At 35.9% G+C, this 19187-nt stretch overlaps 1 protein-coding gene across 3 annotated transcripts in view; it reads right to left on the reverse strand.

Moving 5' to 3' along the window:
* Positions 1-281: 281 nt before the first annotated feature.
* The window catches only part of CLIP2 (CAP-Gly domain containing linker protein 2), a 278140-nt gene continuing 259234 nt past the window's right edge, over positions 282-19187 (reverse strand). For all 3 annotated transcript variants that reach the window (XM_053707490.1, XM_053707489.1, XM_053707491.1), the window contains 5 exons: positions 11723-11879; positions 9569-9728; positions 4673-4858; positions 3720-3782; positions 282-2317 (listed from right to left, as the gene is read on the reverse strand). In XM_053707490.1, coding sequence (XP_053563465.1) covers positions 2306-2317; positions 3720-3782; positions 4673-4858; positions 9569-9728; positions 11723-11879 — 578 coding nt within the window. In that variant the 3' untranslated portion in view covers positions 282-2305. The remainder of the gene's footprint in view (positions 2318-3719; positions 3783-4672; positions 4859-9568; positions 9729-11722; positions 11880-19187) is intronic.

Here is a 19187-nt window from a genome sequence, read left to right on the forward strand (position 1 = left end):
GAGAGGGAAAGCACACAGCAGTATTGTGATCTACTGGTCAGCACGTAGAGATTTACTAGGAGATTGCAATCTACCCTCTTGGCACACATGCTGTAGACAACAAGCCAGTAAGAGGCTGTAGTGTAAGAGCCATTGAAGTGAATATAAGCGCGTTTCCGCCTGGTCATTTTAATGGTTTGGATAATACACTCCCTGATTGGTCTTTCGTTTACAAAAAGAAAAAAAAAGAAAAATGAGTATGATCCAGGGGGTGCAAGAAACAGGTTTAAAAGAAAAATAAATGCTGAAACAAATCGTGTTTTATTTTATAGACAACTTAAAACTGAAGTGAAATTAAATTAAAGGGACATTAAATGGCTGGGTATAACTACAGTAGCATAGATACTACTCACCATGCTATTTCACTGTGCTTGCAGCTCTCTTATTTTTATCCATTACAGTTGCCGGTTGGTGAAGCTCTGTCACTTCATGCTGGGCACTACAACCTTGTGGCAAATGCTGGCCCCAAGTGGAAACTGCTGCTGATCCAATCACACAACCCAGCTGTGCAACTAGCGCTGCTGATTGGATCAGCAGTAGTTTCTGCTCTGGACCTGCAGTGCTCTGTTGGTCTCAAGCAATACTTTAATTATGTGTTTAATTCATTTGCAGAGGTTAAGCACATAGCTTTGCCACATCACTAGTGATAAAATGGCATGCTCTGACAAATTAGACATTTCATTTTATCACTATAATGATCCTTTAATGTATCGCTTTAAAGTATATCTCTTTAAAGGGACATGAAACCCCACATTTTTCTTTCACGATTCATACGAAGCATATAATTAAAAAAAAAAGTTTCCAATGTACTTCTATTACCAAATTTACTTTGTTCTTATGTTTTTCTTTATTGAGGAGACACCTAGGTAGGTAGCCTGCACATGTCTGGTGCACAATATGGCAGGAATAGTTTCTGCCATCTAGTGCTCTAACTGATGTATAACATTTTTGCAAAATTGGTTCCATATAGTACTGAAGACACATGCACACTCCTAAACTTACCTACCTGATTTTCAACAAATAAAATGAAGAACATTTGATAATAGAAGTAAATTGTAAAGTTTATTCAAATGAAATGTGTCTGAATCATGAAAGAAAATGTTGGGGGTTTATGTCCCTTTAAGACTGTAATTTGACTTGAAAATATCTGTTACAAAACAACAAGGTAGCAATTCTTTCCCACAATAAAGTTTCCAAAGTTTTGTATTCTTCTGTAAAGAACTAAACATCTTACACTGAATAAGTAAATATCCTTGACCCCAGATTGTGATCTGTAATAGCCTAAAGCTCCTCACTGGTTGTCAGAAGCACAATTGTCCCAAACTGTCATTTCATTTCCAGCAAACAACCAATCAAAAGTAACAAATGATATATTAGAGTTTTAAATCAATTACTTATTTTAATCATTCGATACCCTTTACAATTAGCTACATATCAAAAAGAAAAAAATCATCTCATAGGTTTGTAACGCCAAAGGGCAGATTTGCACTGCAAAACTTAAGTGATTAATTCTTTAAAAAAAACAAACAAAAAAACATTTTGTCTGTTATGCATCATTAATTTAAATCTGACATTCACCAATGAATAGGTTTGGTTTTATATTTGTATTTGTAATATGTGTTGTGGGACACATTCTAGCTTAAACTTTAGTGACAATAAAATAGATTATTTACATATTAAGAAAATCAAAGTTTATAAACCATCCCATCTTTCAACAGTGGCTCACATTAATATTATCTGCATGATAATTTATTACACAAAACATCTCTTCTGTGTCTTCCTGCAAAAAGTAACTATGACCTTGTAGTCTGTATACAAGCAACGTTTGCACAAGCACTTTGTCATTGCCAAGTTTAAGATATTATATTTATTTTAATCCGCGATGATCCTGAATTTACACATTTGTACTACAGAGCAATCATGTGTAAATGCTAGCGATCCGTAGCATCGTGTGGAATAATTAGCAAGTATTTCATGGTAATGTCCAGATTATACTTGGCATGGAAAGATTTACCAACCACAGAATTCTAGCGACAATGCAAGAAAGGCAAAATTAATGATTCAGTTCCAAATTCTCCATCCATATTAGTGGTGACTTTTGATTGATTGTCCTGGGAGAACTACAGTTGTCCAATAAATACTGTTCTTACTTTAACAATAAAATACTGTTCACAGTCTGTATGCTGCCAGCCCATTGGTGAAAGGGTTTGACCCATACTGTAGAAAGCATAGCAGTATATATTTAATGATGTTTCCATGTTGGATATCAAAGATTTTCCTATAATAAAGAAAGAAAAGTACAGGGGGTTAAAAATATTTCATGCTGAAGTTTCTTAAAAATAAACTATTTGTTTTGCACATATTTATATTTTTTGCTTCCAATTAAAAGTCTTTCTAAAAAATTATTATCAGTTTTTTTGTAGACAGAGTAAATAAAACAAAGGCCAGATCTTGCGCGCATGTGTGGTGCATGCTACATTTTACCTGGATGGTCATTTGTATCTTAACTTTATTTTTTATACAAAGCCTGTCTATTAAAGGGACATGAAAGCCAAACATAAACTTTCAGATACAGCGTGCAATTTTAAGAGATTTTTACGTTTACTTCATTTTCTTGGTATTCTTTGCTGAAAAGCAAACCTCTAGGTAGGTTCAGCAGTAGCAGCAATGCACTACTGGGATCTAGCTGGTGACTACACACGTATGCCTCTTGTTATTGGCTCACAAAATAAGCTCCGCTACTGTAGGTCCCAGTATTGCATTGTTGCTCTGGAGCTGACTTTAGCTATTTGTTTAACCCCTCTGCAGTTATATTCAAGCAACAGCGCAATATTAAAATGATCTAACACTTAAAGTATATTTTACACTTGTATGACTCTTACAGTATTTGTATTAATAATAATAATAATAATAATAATAATAATGGCATGATTTATTAAGTGTTTCTATCCTCACCCAAAAAGACTTTATGAGCTTAAAGGGACAGTCTACTCCAGATTTTTAGTTTAAATTTAAATTAACCAATTCCCTTAGTTTTGCAAAACCAACACGGTTATATTACTATACTTTTTACCTCTGTGATTACCTTGTATCTAAGCCTCAGCAGACTGCCCCTTTAGTTCAGTTCTTTTGACAGACTTGCATTTTAGCCAATCAGTGCTGATTCATAAATAACTCCACAAGAGTGAGCACCATGTTATCTACATGGCACACATGAACTAGCGCTGTTTAGCTGTGAAAATCTGTCAAAATGCACTGTGATAAGAGGAGGCCTTCAAGGGCTTACACATTAACATATGAGCCCACCTAGGTTTAGCTATAAAAAAATGACAAAAGAGAACAAAGCAAATTTTATGATAAAAGTAAATTGGAAAGTTGTTTAAATTACATGGCCTATCTGAACCATGAAAGTTTAATTTTGACTTTACTGTCCCTTTAATGTACAGACCTCTCATAGACATGCATACAATGATAAAACATAAATCTGCCTATGAATAAGCTTTGCATTCTGTAAAATTACAAGCATTTATTTGCTTCCAGCTTTGTGGAAAAATAATACCACGCCTAGCATATGAAGTGCATGCACAGCAGACACAGACTCTGTTACATTACTAGGTGGCCATAAGGAACACACAGGAATGTAACTGCTATAAAAGTTAGACTGGAGGAGTAGCTCTTACCTCCTGTTTAAGGGGCTTGTCTTGCGGGTGGATTCCATTGGCAGACCCTGAATTCCCAGTTGTCTGTCAGAAAATTAAAGCAAAACTTTTACACTGGAGTCTTTCCAGCACAAACTAACTGTCCTGACAACTTTTAGAAAACTAGTTCACCAGAAACAGAGGGCTAAAAGCATTCTCTGATGCTTGAACTGGGGTTAAACCGGAGTTATTCCGAAAGAAAATGGCTTTACCTGTGCTTATAAACAGCTGAGTCTCAACAAGAGACGTAAAAAAAACCAATCTAACTGACTGGAGGTTTTTTTTCTAGTTTTGAACTGATTTTACACCATGATTAAATAGTGCAAAGTCAGTTAAAAACTGTGCAGTAAATCAGACAAAAAAAAAAAGAAAAAAGCTAAAAATAATTGCAGGGGAAAAAGACGAACTGACTCTGGATATGCATATTGGTTGTAAATTATGACTTTACAACCAACTTGAAATGACAGACTATTTTACCTGAGATTAATCTTCTCAGTGTATAGGTGATGCATACTCCCCCGTGATTGTAAAACATGTAAAATGGTAAATATTAAACCGCTTACTGTATATAAATATTTCATTTTATGATACCTAAGAGGACATTTCAAATGGGAAATGTGTTATTCATTGTCATCCTAGCCTAGCGCTGCTGGTACTTTATTGCTAATACATTTTGAATCAAAAGCTTTGTTTAGGATAAATATGACATTTTATTAATAACATAATAAACCACATTAACAGTTTAACTCAAAAGCTTTGGGATGGCATACAATAGTATACAGCCAGAGAGAATTTGATCTTTGATGCAGAGCTGTATGTATTTAGTAAAAATTTAGTTTATTTTTGTAATTCAAACAGCTTTTGTCATTTGCACAAAAAACAACAACTTTTTGATACTTTGGATGTCAGTGTTCATCTCTGAAAAATAGTTGTACCTGTGACTTCTCTGCATTGTTTCTCATGGCCTCCATTAATTTTTCCATTTGATTACCCTGATCCAGAGCAATTCGCAGAGCTTCCTCAGTGCTAACTAAGCGGTGCTGTAATCGGAGAACTTCTGACTCTGTGGATGGGTCTATGAGGGAGTATCGCCTATGATCTGTTACAGATTTATCTTTTTCCTGGAATAAAGAAAAATACACAACATTGGTAGACTATACCAATTCAGCGCCTCATAGAAGCTAAGAAGGCTTGGAAGTGGATTGGAGACCCAAAGTTTTTCTTTTGTGATTCAGATAGAGAATACAATTTTAAACAACTCTCTAATTTACTTCTAATTTACTTAATTCTCTTGGTATTCTTTGTTTAAGAAACAGCAATACATATGGTTTAGCCAATAACATGAGACATATATGCGCAGCCATCAAACCTAGGTATGCTTTTCAACAAAGGATACCAATAGAATTAAACAAATTAGATAATAGAAGTAAGCTGGGAATGTAACAGTTTTTCAATATTTAACCTCTTAAGGACCACCGACGTACAGGGTACGTCCTACAAAAAAATGTCCTTAACGACCAAGGACGTACCCTGTACGACGTCGGTGTTTGAAAGCAGTGGAAGCGATCCTGAGTCGCTTTCATGTTATTGCAGTGATGCCTTGCTATTGAGGCATCCTGCAATAAAAATTTTTAGCTATCCGATGCAGAGAGAGCCTCTCTGTGGCCCTCTCTGCATCGGACATCGATGGCCATGATTGTTAGTGGGTGGGAGGCGGGTGGGCGGTCATCGATGCAAGGAGGTCATCGCAAGGGGTAGGATCATGTGCGGGAGCGTGCGCGCACGGGGGGGACTCACAGCGGCACGCGCGAGCACGGGGCGGGAGTGGGTGGGAAGCTACACTATGGGACAATGTGTTTGTAGCTAAGGGTAAGGTGGGATAGAGGAGGGAGGTTAGTCAATTTAAATAATAAGTTAATTTAGTCAATTTAAATAATAAGTTAAAACATTAACGATTGGACACATTTTACCTCATAAGCTTGATAGAAAGCTAAATAGCAGATGCTAAATAATGTTATAAAGCTTTTTAAAAAACGAAAGTAGTAAAAATAAAAAAGTCTGTTGCTACATAAGTAGATCAGTTGGATACAACATCTATATTATAATAATTAATATATATAGTACTATAAAGTATACTCTTTAATTAAAAGGTATACTATTTTATAAAAAAAAAAAAATGGGTTAAAGTTTGAATTTTTAAAAAAAGTTGTAAATTCAACTATAGATAAGAAAAATATAAGAAAGATATTGCAAATAGGGGTTTGCAACATCTGTATATTATTTAGGAAATACGTTTCTTTAAAAAAGGTGTTACAACACCAGTAGATTACTTTATATATATTTATATAGATATAGATAAAAGCAGCGTTGCTAAATAAAGTGTTGCAATATCTGTAACATTATAACATAAATTAATTTTGTTGCTACATCTGTACACTTTGTATTTATTTAGGACAGTAGTTTGTCCAAATAGAGTGTGGCTATATCTGTAGTTTATTATATAGAAAATATTTTTGATATATTTAAGATAGTAGTCCATTAAAATTATAGTATTGCTACACCTGTAGCTTAAATATTTATATAAAAGAAGAGTTACAAAATATGTTGTTTCTACATCTGTAGTTTAAAAAATGATTAGACTGCCCTCTGGGCAGGTTTATCGACTGGATAATTATATTTCAGTAGTTTGAACAATATTTTATAATATAAAATGTGTTTGAATTAGTGTCAGTAGGCACAGCAAATACAAACATATTACATTAAAGGTAGGTACCAGGACAAAAGGGAACAATCAAGGACCCCAAAATGTAGGAGCCACCCAATTTTAAAGACACCATAGCCAGGGGTGCGCATGCACCTGGGAAAATCAAGTCTAGTTGAAGGGCTGGATGTAGAGACCTCCCCGCACAAAGTGGCTGGGCCCCATCTGAGCAGAGATCTCTATAGTTATTTCCTTACACTGTAGAATTTTCTCTATCTAATTTAACCCCTTAATGACCACAGCACTTTTCCATTTTCTGTCCGTTTGGGACCAAGGCTATTTTTACATTTTTGCGGTGTTTGTGTTTAGCTGTAATTTCACTCTTACTCATTTACTGTACCCACACATATTATATACCGTTTTTCTCGCCATTAAATTAACTTTCTAAAAATATCATTATTTTCATCATATCTTATAATTTACTATAAAAAAATTTATAAAATATGAGGAAAAAATGGAAAAAAACACACTTTTTTTAACTTTGACCCCCAAAATCTGTTACACATCTACAACCACCAAAAAAAAAACATGCTAAATAGTTTCTAAATTTTGTCCTGAGTTTAGAAATACCTAATATTTACATGTTCTTTGCTTTTTTTGAAAGCTATAGGGCCATAAATACAAGTAGCATTTTGCTATTTCCAAACTACTTTTTTTCAAAATTAGCGCTAGTTACATTGGAACACTAATATCTTTCAGGAATCCCTGAATATCAATTGACATGTATATATTTTTTTTTAGAAGACATCCCAAAGTCAATAAAGTATTGATCTAGGCCAATTTTGGTATATTTCATGCCACCATTTCACCGCCAAATGCGATCAAATACAAAATATCATTCACTTTTTCACAAATTTTTTCACAAACTTTCGGTTTCTCACTGAAATTATTTACAAACAGCTTGTGCAATTATGGCACAAATGGTTGTAAATGCTTCTCTGGGATCCCCTTTGTTCAGAAATAGCAGACATATATGGCTTTGGCATTGCTTTTTGGTAATTAGAAGGCCGCTAAATGCCGCTGCGCACCACACGTGTATTATGCCCAGCAGTGCAGGGGTTAATTAGGGAGCTTGTAGGGAGCTTGTATGGTTAATTTTAGCTTTAGTGTAGTGTAGTAGACAACCCAAAGTAATGATCTAGGCCCATTTTGGTACATTTCATGCCACCATTTCACCGCCAAATGCGATCAAATAAAAAAAAAACGTTAAATTTTTCACAATTTTAGGTTTCTCACTGAAATCATTTACAAACAGCTTGTGCAATTATGGCACAAATGGTTGTAAATGCTTCTCTGGGATCCCCTTTGTTCAGAAATAGCATATATATATGACTTTGGCGTTGCTTTCTGGTAATTAGAAGGCCGCAAAATGCTGCTGCGCATCACACGTGTATTATGGCTAGCAGTGAAGGGGTTAATTAGGAAGTTTGTAGGGAGCTTGCAGGGTTAATTTTAGCTTTAGTGTAGAGATCAGCCTCCCACCTGACACATCAGACCCCCTGATCCCTCCCAAACAGCTCCCTTCCCTCCCCCACCCCACAATTGTCCCCGCCATCTTAAGTACTGGCAGAAAGTCTGCCAGTACTAAAATAAAAGCTTTTTGGGGGGTTTAGTTTTTTTTTTAAAAAAAAAATAATAATTATTCTGCTGTATAGGACCCCCTTTAGACTCCAACCTCCCTGATCCCCCCCAAAACAGCTCTGTAACCTTCCCTATCTGCCTTATTGGGGCCATCTTGGGTACTGGCAGCTGTCTGCCAGTACCCAGCTTACACAAAAAAGTGCTTTTTTTTCTTAGTTTTTTTTTTCCTGTAGTGTAGCTTCCCCAACCCCCCACCACCACAAACCCCAACCACCTCATTGATCGTTTTTTTTTTTAACTTATTTTAAACTGATTGCACCTTTTTCTGTAGTGTAGCGGTTCCCACCTGCTCCCTCTCCGTGCACGCGCCCGCCCCCGCCCTCCCGTGCACGCGCGCGCGTCCGTGCGCGCCCCCGGGCATCCCCGCCCACGATCCCGCCCCCTCCACATCTCCAGGGCCATCGATGGCCGCCACCCGCCTCCCGGTACTGCTCCCACCCACCAACGAAGGAAGCCACCGATCTCCGATGCAGAGAGGGCCACAGAGTGGCTCTCTCTGCATCGGATGGCTTCAAAAGGTTATTGCAGGATGCCTCCATATCGAGGCATCACTGCAATAACCGGAAAGCAGCTGGAAGCAAACAGGATCGCTTCCAGCTGCTTTCCACACCGAGGACGTGCAGGGTACGTTCTCAGGCGTTAACTGCCTTTTTTTTGAGGACGTACCCTGCACGTCCTCGGTCGTTAAGGGGTTAAAGGGACACTAAACCCATTTTTTTTTCATGATTCAGATAGAGCATGCAATTTTAAGCAACTTTCTAATTTACTCCTATTATAAATTTTCTAGCGTTCTCTTGCTATCTTTATTTAAAATGCAGGAATGTGATGCATAGGAGCAGGCCCATTTTTGGTTCAGAACCTGGGTTATGCTTGCTTATTGGTGGGTAAATGTCTCCAATAAGAAAGCGCTATCCATGGTGCTGAACCTAAAATGGGCTGGCTGCTAAGATTTACATTCCTGCTTTTAGAATAAAGATAGCAAGAGAACAAAGAAAAATTGATAATAGGAGTAAATTAGAAAGTTGCTTAAAATGTTATGCTCTATCTGAATCATGAAAGAAAAAATTTGGGTTCAGTGTCCCTTTAAATAGTAATATTATTTAAAAAGAAACACGGACCCTCCCAGTTACTGCATAAAATCCATGAATGTGGCCTTATATGGTAAAATAGGCAGATGGGCTGTAGGGTAGCCTGTTGTGTGTAATTTGCAGCTAGCTTATGTATTAAAACATCAAACTTTATCACTAAAAACAACATGAAACACATTAGATGTATTATTTTACTATGGAGCTTTTCTGAATGTACAGTTCTAATGCTGCAAGTTTGGTCTTTGTAATTATCTGTATGGGGATACATGTTACATAGAGGCTAGATGATAACTGTATAGAAATCTTTGTCTAAAACATTTTTTTGTGGTACATTTACTCACCACGACCGTTAACTTGTCTCGTAATACTTTGATTTCTTCCTTCAAGTTTTGCTCCTTGGCCCTCCAGTCCGCTTTATGGAGTTCTCGGCTCAAGTCTTTTTCTGGTCCTGGCGAGTGACGGCTGGCTTCCATCAATAGGGCTCTCAGTTCATTTAAACTCCTACATTTCCACAAGATCATGAGAATAAAAGAAGAGACCTCAAATATACAGTTTAGGTGCAAACAATATAATGTATTTTCCAGATAACAAGAGATGAGGTAAACTTGCTTCTCCTTGGTGAAAGGACAAGGCTAGTGTAATCCATATGTAGAAGTAGTTCCCTAGTTATATAATCTGCTGTAACCAATGGTGTATAAAAATGTTATTCCCTGACAAGATGCAAATCATTGCATAATATAGTAATCACAGATGCATTAGATAGATGTGCATGTCAAACCTAGGTCTCAAATTGTAATGATTTCTTTTCTTTTCTTGCTCTTTGGGTGAAAAATATGAACTACACCATCACTATTGCTGTTAAGAAAATTTGAAGATACAAAATTTATGTCAACAATCAAAGCCATTCTGTAGCAGTTAAATAAATTATGGCCTATTTTATAAAACATATAACTAAAGCAAGTAGATGTGGCATTATTTTTTACCTTTATGTATAAATGGCATGTTAATAAAGTTACACATTCAAACATTTACAATAATCAATTTTAGTTACTTGAACATACTGTTTAAAACATAAGAAGCTTGGATAGTTAGTAATGTAAGTACATTTATATATATATATATATATTATATACTATTCTTTTAGGAGACCAACATGTTTATATTAATTATTGTGAGATACAAAGTTCTTCTCAATAAGTCAATAAGTCATTCACTTACCTAATTCTATTGCCCTATACAAGTGCTCCAAGTGCTCACACATTACCCAACGAATAATAAAGTATTGGTTAAATCATGATTAAAGGGACAGTCTAGTATAAATTAAACTTTCCTTATTCAGATAGGACTTTTAATTTTAATCAACTTTCCAATTTACTTTTATCATCAAATTTGCTTTTTTCTCTTGGTATTCTTAGTTTAAACTAAACCTAGGTAGGCTCCTATGCTAATTTCTAAGCCTTTGAGGGTTGCGTCTTATCACATGCTTTTTAAATCTCTTTTCAACACAAAGAGACAGAAAGTACACGTGGGCCATAGAGATAACACTGTGTTCAGGTACTTATGTTCAGGTACAATGAGCTGTAAGGGAAAAGGACCTTTAGGAATTGCCTAGACGGCTAGCTAGTCTTCCTAAGATATTGTGAATCCAATGGCCCCTATTTATGAAAGGCCTGTTGGACATGATCCGACATTGCGGATCATCTCCGACAGACCTTGCTGAATGCGGAGAGCAATACGCTCTCCGCATTCAGCATTGCACCAGCAGCTCTTGTGAACTGCTGGTGCAACGCCGCCCCTGCAGATTTGCGGCCAATCGGCCGCTAGCAGGGGGTGTCAATCAACCCGATCGTATTGGATCAGGTTAAATTGCGGCGATGTCTGTCCGCCTCCTCAGAGCAGGCGGACAGGTTATGAGCAGCGGTCTTTAGACCGCTGCTTCATAACAGGTGTTTCTGGCGAGCCCAATATGTCTACTTTTTATATAAGAATATGCTTTACATTGTCCCTAGAGTGATAAAAGTGTCTTTGTTATTTTATTTTACATTGGATTATTTGACACAGTTTTAAAGTGATCAGTGACAATGTCATCATATGTTTATCTATTATTAATATCCATTTCAAAAATATAAGTAGGAGTATCTAAGTAGGTGTATAATCTTACAAAAATGTCTTCTATTTATTGCTTCAAAACTAAATGACACTTAACAGAAATGAAATGGTTTAAAAATTACAATTAAAAGGTAAAACAAAATAAAAATGATTATCTACAACCACAGAGCCACAATTTAAGACTTTTTTCAGATCCACCCTATAAATAAAGTTTGTGTATAAATATGACTTACATTTCCTCATTCACAATACCGTACCTCACTAAAACATACATATTTCTTTTAGTTAATATATTTTTAATATTTGTTTTCTTCCTCTCTGGAACCTCTTGATTACATTTTGTTATAATAGCTATCTGCCAATCGTATTGGATTTGAGACACTCACCTCTCTTTCCTTAGTAAATCTTGACTGATAATGACGAACTGTCCCGAGGAATCATGGGATTTTCTAGAAAATGCCTCTAGTTCTGCTTCCAGCTTCTTATTGTCCTTTACTAGTGAATCCACCTTTTTGTCTCCTGATTTGCATTTGTTTTCTAGAGCTGTTTATTAAGATATGAGGTGATGTTAATGGTAGTTATACTGTGAAATGTAGCATTTGAGAAAGTATCCTATGTTATTCAGTACCATGTATTCTGCTTATACATAATTATTGAATAGCTTTGAATTCTGCAAAATTCACTTTTTGTACCAAATCAATGCACATTGTCACAGTAGTAGAAGCACATTAACATGATTTACTGTAGGTCATAATTTGAGTACTGTGAGGGATCCTGGTTAGATGAGGTTAGAAACAAAGGTGTACATCATGATCACTTTATGGGTGAAAATAAGGATCTATGTGATTAATCATTGAAGAACCTGCTTATCATACCTTGAACAAAGACTTAGGAAGGAACCTATATTTAGGTGAGGAGCCACTGGGTGAGTGATTATAAGGGTGGAGAGGGTTTTTCAACTTCATGGGGGTTAAAGTAGGTGGAGGTTCTGTGTAAGCTGGGTGAGCCCTTTTAAATATTGGATTCCACAATTTAGGTAGCATGTTTTTTGTGCTGTTCTCAAAGATGCATAGTAGTGAAGGCTCTTGACTAGGTTAGTTTTGGATGGGGCCTGGCAATAGAAGGGTTAATGTGGTTTTAACTATAGCAAACACACAAAGCACCCGAGAGCTATCCTTCATCCCCTCATATGCTTGTCTTCAACACAGACACGTGCATGCCCACTTGACCAGTGGTGGTGAGCTGTTTGTGCAAAGGCTGAATAGGTTGTCCATGATTCTAGCAGCGGGGATGCAGTTGATTCAAAAGTTGATACTCAGGAAAGTACATGGGTCAAAGTTAGAAGGGGAAGCCGGAGTACGCAGAAGAGACAGCCTAGTTCAGAGCTTGTATGCCAATAGATTTGCCAGATGGAGTTAAATTGTTGGGGATTTTGTTTCAGGTGTGGCCATGTCATAGAGGGCTGTTCTGCCTAACAATCCAGTAAACTGTCTTCCAGTCACAGAAGAGGGGCATAAAAGTCTGGGCCCAAGACAGATGTTGGTCATAGGATACTCTATAATAAGGAATGTAGATAGGGTAAATTGTTATCCATATTACTAAAATAGAACCATTTTAGGTCTTCCAGTGGCTCGTGTTAGGCATATTGGGGAGCATATGGATACATTGTTAGAGAAATCTGGGTCTGATCCAGCTGTCATGGTGAATATTGATACTAATGACAAAGTTCAAAGAAGATGGATTGTCCTAGAAAAATTACTTCAGGGAGTTAGGAAGAAAGATTAAAGCAAGGACATCCATTTTGAGATATTAACAGGGTGGTGTGCTAACCTGGTAAGGCAGAAGAAGCTATGGACAGTTAATTCCTGGTTAAAAATGTGGTGTAAAAATGAGCAATTTAACTTTTAGAGCACTGGGCTGACTTTTCAGCTATGCATAATTTATACAGTAAAGGTGAATAGCACCTGAATGACATGGGTGCAGGTGCGTTGTATGAGAGGATAGTAGCACATTTAGAGAATCCTTTAAAATAGGGAAGGGGGGGGCAGTTCAAATATAACAGATCCATTAGATAAGTCTACGAACATTATGCATCTGGAATATCTCAAAGCATGGATGATGGAAGGGTAAACTGTTGTAAATGTCGCATTACACAGTTTTGATGGAAGAGCACCAAGTAGCAACAGAAAGCTCAAAAAATGAATATATTACAGCAAATGCAAGCAGCTTGACAGGTTAAATGAAGGAGCTGGAGCTGTGAACAGCAGAAGAGGAATATGATGTTATCAGTATAACTGAAACCCAGTGTGATGATTCCCATGACTGGGAAGTTAACTTAGAGGGTTATACTTTATTTAGGAGGATTTAGGGTTAATAAAAGGGGGGAGGATGTTGTATGTTTATTACACCTGCAATAAGGGAAGATATTTATGATGATATAGCTGATAATATAGAGAGACTGTGGGTTGAAATAAAGATTGAGGGGAAACAATTATATTATTAGGAACATACTACAAGCCCCCCAACATTAGTGACATGAAGGAAACTAAACTGCTAGTGCAAATTGGAAAGGCTGCTAATAATACTAGTGTTGTAATTATGGGATATTTTAAGTATCCAGAAATAAATTGGGCCAGTGAAGCTAGCAATACAGCTAAGGGAGATAGATAAATACTCTTAAAGATTACTTCATGTTACAATTAATAGAGGATCAAACCACAAATAAATCTATACTGATTTAGTGCGTTCAAAAAATACAAAAATAATGTCAAACATAGAAGTCAAAGAACATTGAGGGAACAGTGATCATAACATTGTCATGTTTTAAATCAATTTCCATAAGCAGTGATTTAAAGGGACATAATACTCATATGCTAAATCACTTGAAACTGATGCAGTATAACTGTAAAAAGCTGACAGGAAAATATCATCTGAGCATCTCTATGTAAAAAAGGAAGATATTTTACCTCACAATCTCCTCAGCTTAGCAGAGTAAGTTCTGTGTAAAAAGTTATACTCAGCTACTCCCAGCTGCAGGTAAAAAATTAAAAAAAAAAAGAAATGAACAGCAGCCAATCAGCATCAGCAGTGCTAAGGTCATGAACTCTTTTACTGTGATCTCATGAGATTTGACTTAACTCTCATGAGATTTCATTGTAAGCTGAATAGGGAAATAATATGAGAGTGCACGAGGCTCATCTCCTAAGCTGTCCCAGGACAGACATACTAAAATGCTGCTTAGAAATCCTTTACAATGGGAGGTGGCTACTGAGGAATTTTTGAGGTAAAATATCTTTCTTTTTTACATAGAGATGTTCAGGTGATATTTTCTAGTCAGCTTTTTACAGTTATACTGCATCACTTTCAAGTGTTTAAACATTTGGGTATTATGGCCCTTTAAGAAAAATTGTTTAATAGCATAAATTGGGACAATCTATTCTTAAATAAAAACATAGGATAAATGGAGAACATTTAAAATGTATACACATCAAAAAATATCACATTGTTATAAAAGCAAAATAAATAAATAGAACCCAATGTGCCTAATACAAATGTGTTAAAAGAGAAATTAGGAAAAAAATGTAGGGCATTTAAATTATTTAAAGAATATATCACAGAATCATCATTCCAAATATATAAAGACTGTAACAAAGCATGAAAAAGAGCAACCAGATTGGTGAAAATTGAAAATGAAAGATTCTAAAACAAAACCTAAAAGGTTCTTTAAAGGGACATGAAACCCCAAAAATGTTCTTTCATGATTCAGATAGAGAATATCATTTTAAACAACTTTTTAATTTACTTCTATTATCTAATCTGTTTTATTTTCTTGGTATCATTTGTTCAAGGAGCAGCAATGCACTACTGGTTTCTAACTGAACACATTGGTGAGCCAATGACAATCAGTTTATGTATGCAGCGACCAATCAACAGCTAGAACCTAGGTTCTCTGCTGCACATAAACTTGCCTAGATAAACATGTCAGCAAAGGATAACAAGAGAGAGAAGCAAATTAAATAATAGAAGTAAATTGGAAAGTTGTTTGAAATTTTATTCTCTATCCGAATCATGAAATAACATTTTTGGGTTTCATGTCCCTTTAAGTACATAAATGGCAAATAAATGTAAGAGAGGTAGCATGATTAACAGTGACTAGGGGAAGGCTTAGGTACCAAACCATTTATTTTCTTCAGCATACACAAAAGAGAAACCAATAGAAGAGTCATTAAAGGGACAGTCTAGTCAAAATTAAACTTTCATGATTCAGATAGGGCATGCAATTTTAAACAACTTTCCAATTTACTTCTATTATCTAATTTGCTCAATTATTTAGATATCCTTTGTTGAAGAAATAGCAATGAACATGTGTGAGCCAATCACACAAGGCCTTTATGTGCAGCAACCAATCAGCAGCTACTGAGCATATCTAGATATGCTTTTCAGCAAGTGATATCAAGAGAATGAAGCAAATTAGATAATAGAAGTAAATTAGAAAGTTGTTTAAAATGGCATGCTCTTTCTAAATCATGAAAGAAAAAAAAAAATGGGTTTCATGTCCCTTTAAAACAAACTATAACATACAAGCCCATGCCAATAACTGGGTTATCTCTAGATGATATCAATAAAAAAGCTGGATAATATCATGGTAAATAAAACTCCAGGTTGAGATGCACAAAGGTTTTAAAATTTTTTAGTACTGTTATAACCAAAACTCTACTCTTAATTTTTCAAGACTCGTTATCCTTAGTCATATTACCCTAGGACTGTTGTACAGATGATGTGGTGACACTTTTTAAAAAGGGAAGCTGGGATGATCCATTAAGCTATAGACCAGTAAACCTGACATCGGTAGTAGGAAAGATACTGAAAGGGATTATAAGGGATTATATTCAAATCAGTATGGTTTTATGACAGATAGATCATATGAATCAAATCTAATTAAATGCTATGAGGCTGTATGTTAGAATATAAATAAAGGTGAATCAGTTGATGTGATATATTTGGATTTTGAAAAGGATACAGTCCCTATGAGAAAATATTGTACAAAATTAAGGGACTGGTAATGGCTGAAAATGTACGATCATGGATAAATGTTAATTTAAATATTTTTATAAATAATTTGTTCTAGATTTAGTAAAAATATGCAGCCTACTTATTATTTAAATGGGACTAGAATTGGCAAAACAGAGAAGGAAAAGGATTTAAGCGTACCTATAGATAACAATCAAAGAATGTGTGCACAATGCAAGGCAGCTGTTTCTAAGGCTACTTGCACGTATTAAAAGAGACATAGAGGCTGAATTATCAAGCCGTCAACTATGCTGCATTCAACGGCACCAATATGCTCACCTAACATCGCGGCCACGGACCTGAATACGATCTCCATATTTATAAAAAAAGGCCGGCAAAAAGCCGCGCACCAAGTACGGGGCGATAAGCAGCAGACTGTTGTTATCTAGCAGTCATCGATCTCGCTGCTATTCGGCTTTTTCCCAACTTTATTTATACCCTGTCACTAAACACCGCCACTATACTAAAATGTTTAACCCTTATCCTGCCGCTCCCGGACCCCTCCGCAACTAAAGTTATTAATCCCTATCCCGCCGCAACAAAATAAAAGTATTAACCCCTATCCCACCACTCCTGGACCCCGCCACAACAAAATAAAAGTATTAACCCCCATCACGCCGCTCCCGGACCCTGCCGCAACTAAATAAAAGTATTAACCCCTATCCCACCGCTCCAGGACCCCGCCGCAACCTAAATAAATGTATTAACCCCTAAACCCCTGGCCTCCCACATCACTCCCACTTACTAAACCTATTAACCCCTAAACCGCCAGCCCCCCCACATCGCCATAAACTAAATTAAGCTATTAACCCCTAAACCTAGCAACCCGCTAACTTTACATTATAATTCCCTATCTTATAATAAATTTAAACTTACCTGTAGAATTAAATTAAACTATATTAAACTATTAATTAACCTACCCTAACTATTATACTAAAATTACATTAAACTATATTAAACTATTAATTAACCTACCCTAACTATTATACTAAAATTAAATTAAACTATATTAAACTATTAATTAACCTACCCTAACTAGTATACTGAAATTACATTAAACTACAAATTAAATTAACTATATTACATATTTAAAAACCTAACCCTATTCAAATTATTTAAATATACAATTAAAAATGACTAAGTTACAAAAAAATAACAACTAAGTTACAAAAAATAAAAAACACTAAGTTACAAAAAAAAAAAAAAAAAGAATTACACATAGTCTAATAGCCCTATAAAAAAAATAAATAAAAAAAAAATAAAATAAAAAACCCTAGCCTACAACAAACTACCAATGGCCCTTAAAAGGGCCTTTTGCGGGGCATTGCCCCAAAGAAATCAGCTCTTTTACCTGTAAACAGTAAAACCCACCACCCACACAACCAACCCCCACAAATAAAAACCTATCTAGCTCTTTTACAGCCCAAAGTCCCTAACCTAAAATTAAAACCCACCAATAAACCCTTAAAAAACCTAACACTAACCACCGACGATCCACTTACAGTTTTCGAAGACTGGACATCCATCCTCATCCAAGCGGCAGAAGTCCTCAGCGAAGCCGGCAGAAGTCTTCATCCAAGCGGGCCGAAGTCTTCATCCAAGCGGGCAGAAGTCTTCATCCAGACTTCATCCAAGATGGCGTCCCTTACATTCTGATTTGCTGATAGAATTCTATCAGCAAATAGGAATTAAGAGGGAAAAATCCTATTGGCTATTCCAATCAGCCAATAGAATGTGAGCTCAATCCTATTGGCTGATTGGATCAGCCAATAGGATGAAAGCTCAATCCTATTGGCTGATTGCAACAGCCAATAGGAATTTTTCCCCCTTAATTCCTATTGGCTGATAGAATTCTATCAGCCAATCGGAATGTAAGGGACGCCATCTTGGATGACGTAATGGATGAAGACTTCGGCCCGTTTGGATGAAGACTTCTGCCGGCTTCGCTGAGGAATTCTGCCGATTGGATGAGGATGGATGTCCGGTCTTCGAAAACTGTAAGTGGATCGTCGGTGGTTAGTGTTAGGTTTTTTAAGGGTTTATTGGGTGGGTTTTAATTTTAGGTTAGGGACTTTGGGCAGTAAAAGAGCTAAATGCCCTTTTAAGGGCAATGCCCATACAAATGCCCTTTTCAGGGAATGGGGAGCTTAGGTTTTTTAGATAGGATTTTATTTGGGGGGGGTTGGTTGTGTGGGTGGTGGGTTTTACTGTTGGGCGGTGTTTGTATTTTTTTTACAGGTAAAAGAGCTGATTTCTTTGGGGCAATGCCCCGCAAAAGGCCCTTTTAAGGGCCATTGGTAGATTTTTTGTAGGCTAGGGTTTTTTTTTATTTTTGGGGGGGCTTTTTTGATAGGGCTATTAGATTAGGTGTAATTCTTTTTTATTTTTGATACTGTGTTTTTTTATTTTTTGTAACTTAGTGTTTTTTATTTTTTGTAACTTTGTTGCTATTTTTTGTAACTTAGTAATTTTTAATTGTAGATTTAAATAATTTGAGTAGGGTTAGGTTTTTAAAAATCTAATATAGTTAATTTAATTTGTAGTTTAATGTAATTTTAGTATAATAGTTAGGGTAGGTTAATTAATAGTTTAATATAGTTTAATGTAATTTTAGTATAATAGTTAGGGTAGGTTAATTAATAGTTTAATATAGTTTAATGTAATTTTAGTATAATAGTTAGGGTAGGTTAATTAATAGTTTAATATAGTTTAATGTAATTTTAGTATAATAGTTAGGGTAGGTTAATTAATACTTTAATGTAGTTTATTTTAATTCTAAAG

The sequence above is a fragment of the Bombina bombina genome, chromosome 3, assembly GCF_027579735.1.
Source record: "Bombina bombina isolate aBomBom1 chromosome 3, aBomBom1.pri, whole genome shotgun sequence".
NCBI classification, from domain to species: Eukaryota; Metazoa; Chordata; class Amphibia; order Anura; family Bombinatoridae; genus Bombina; species Bombina bombina.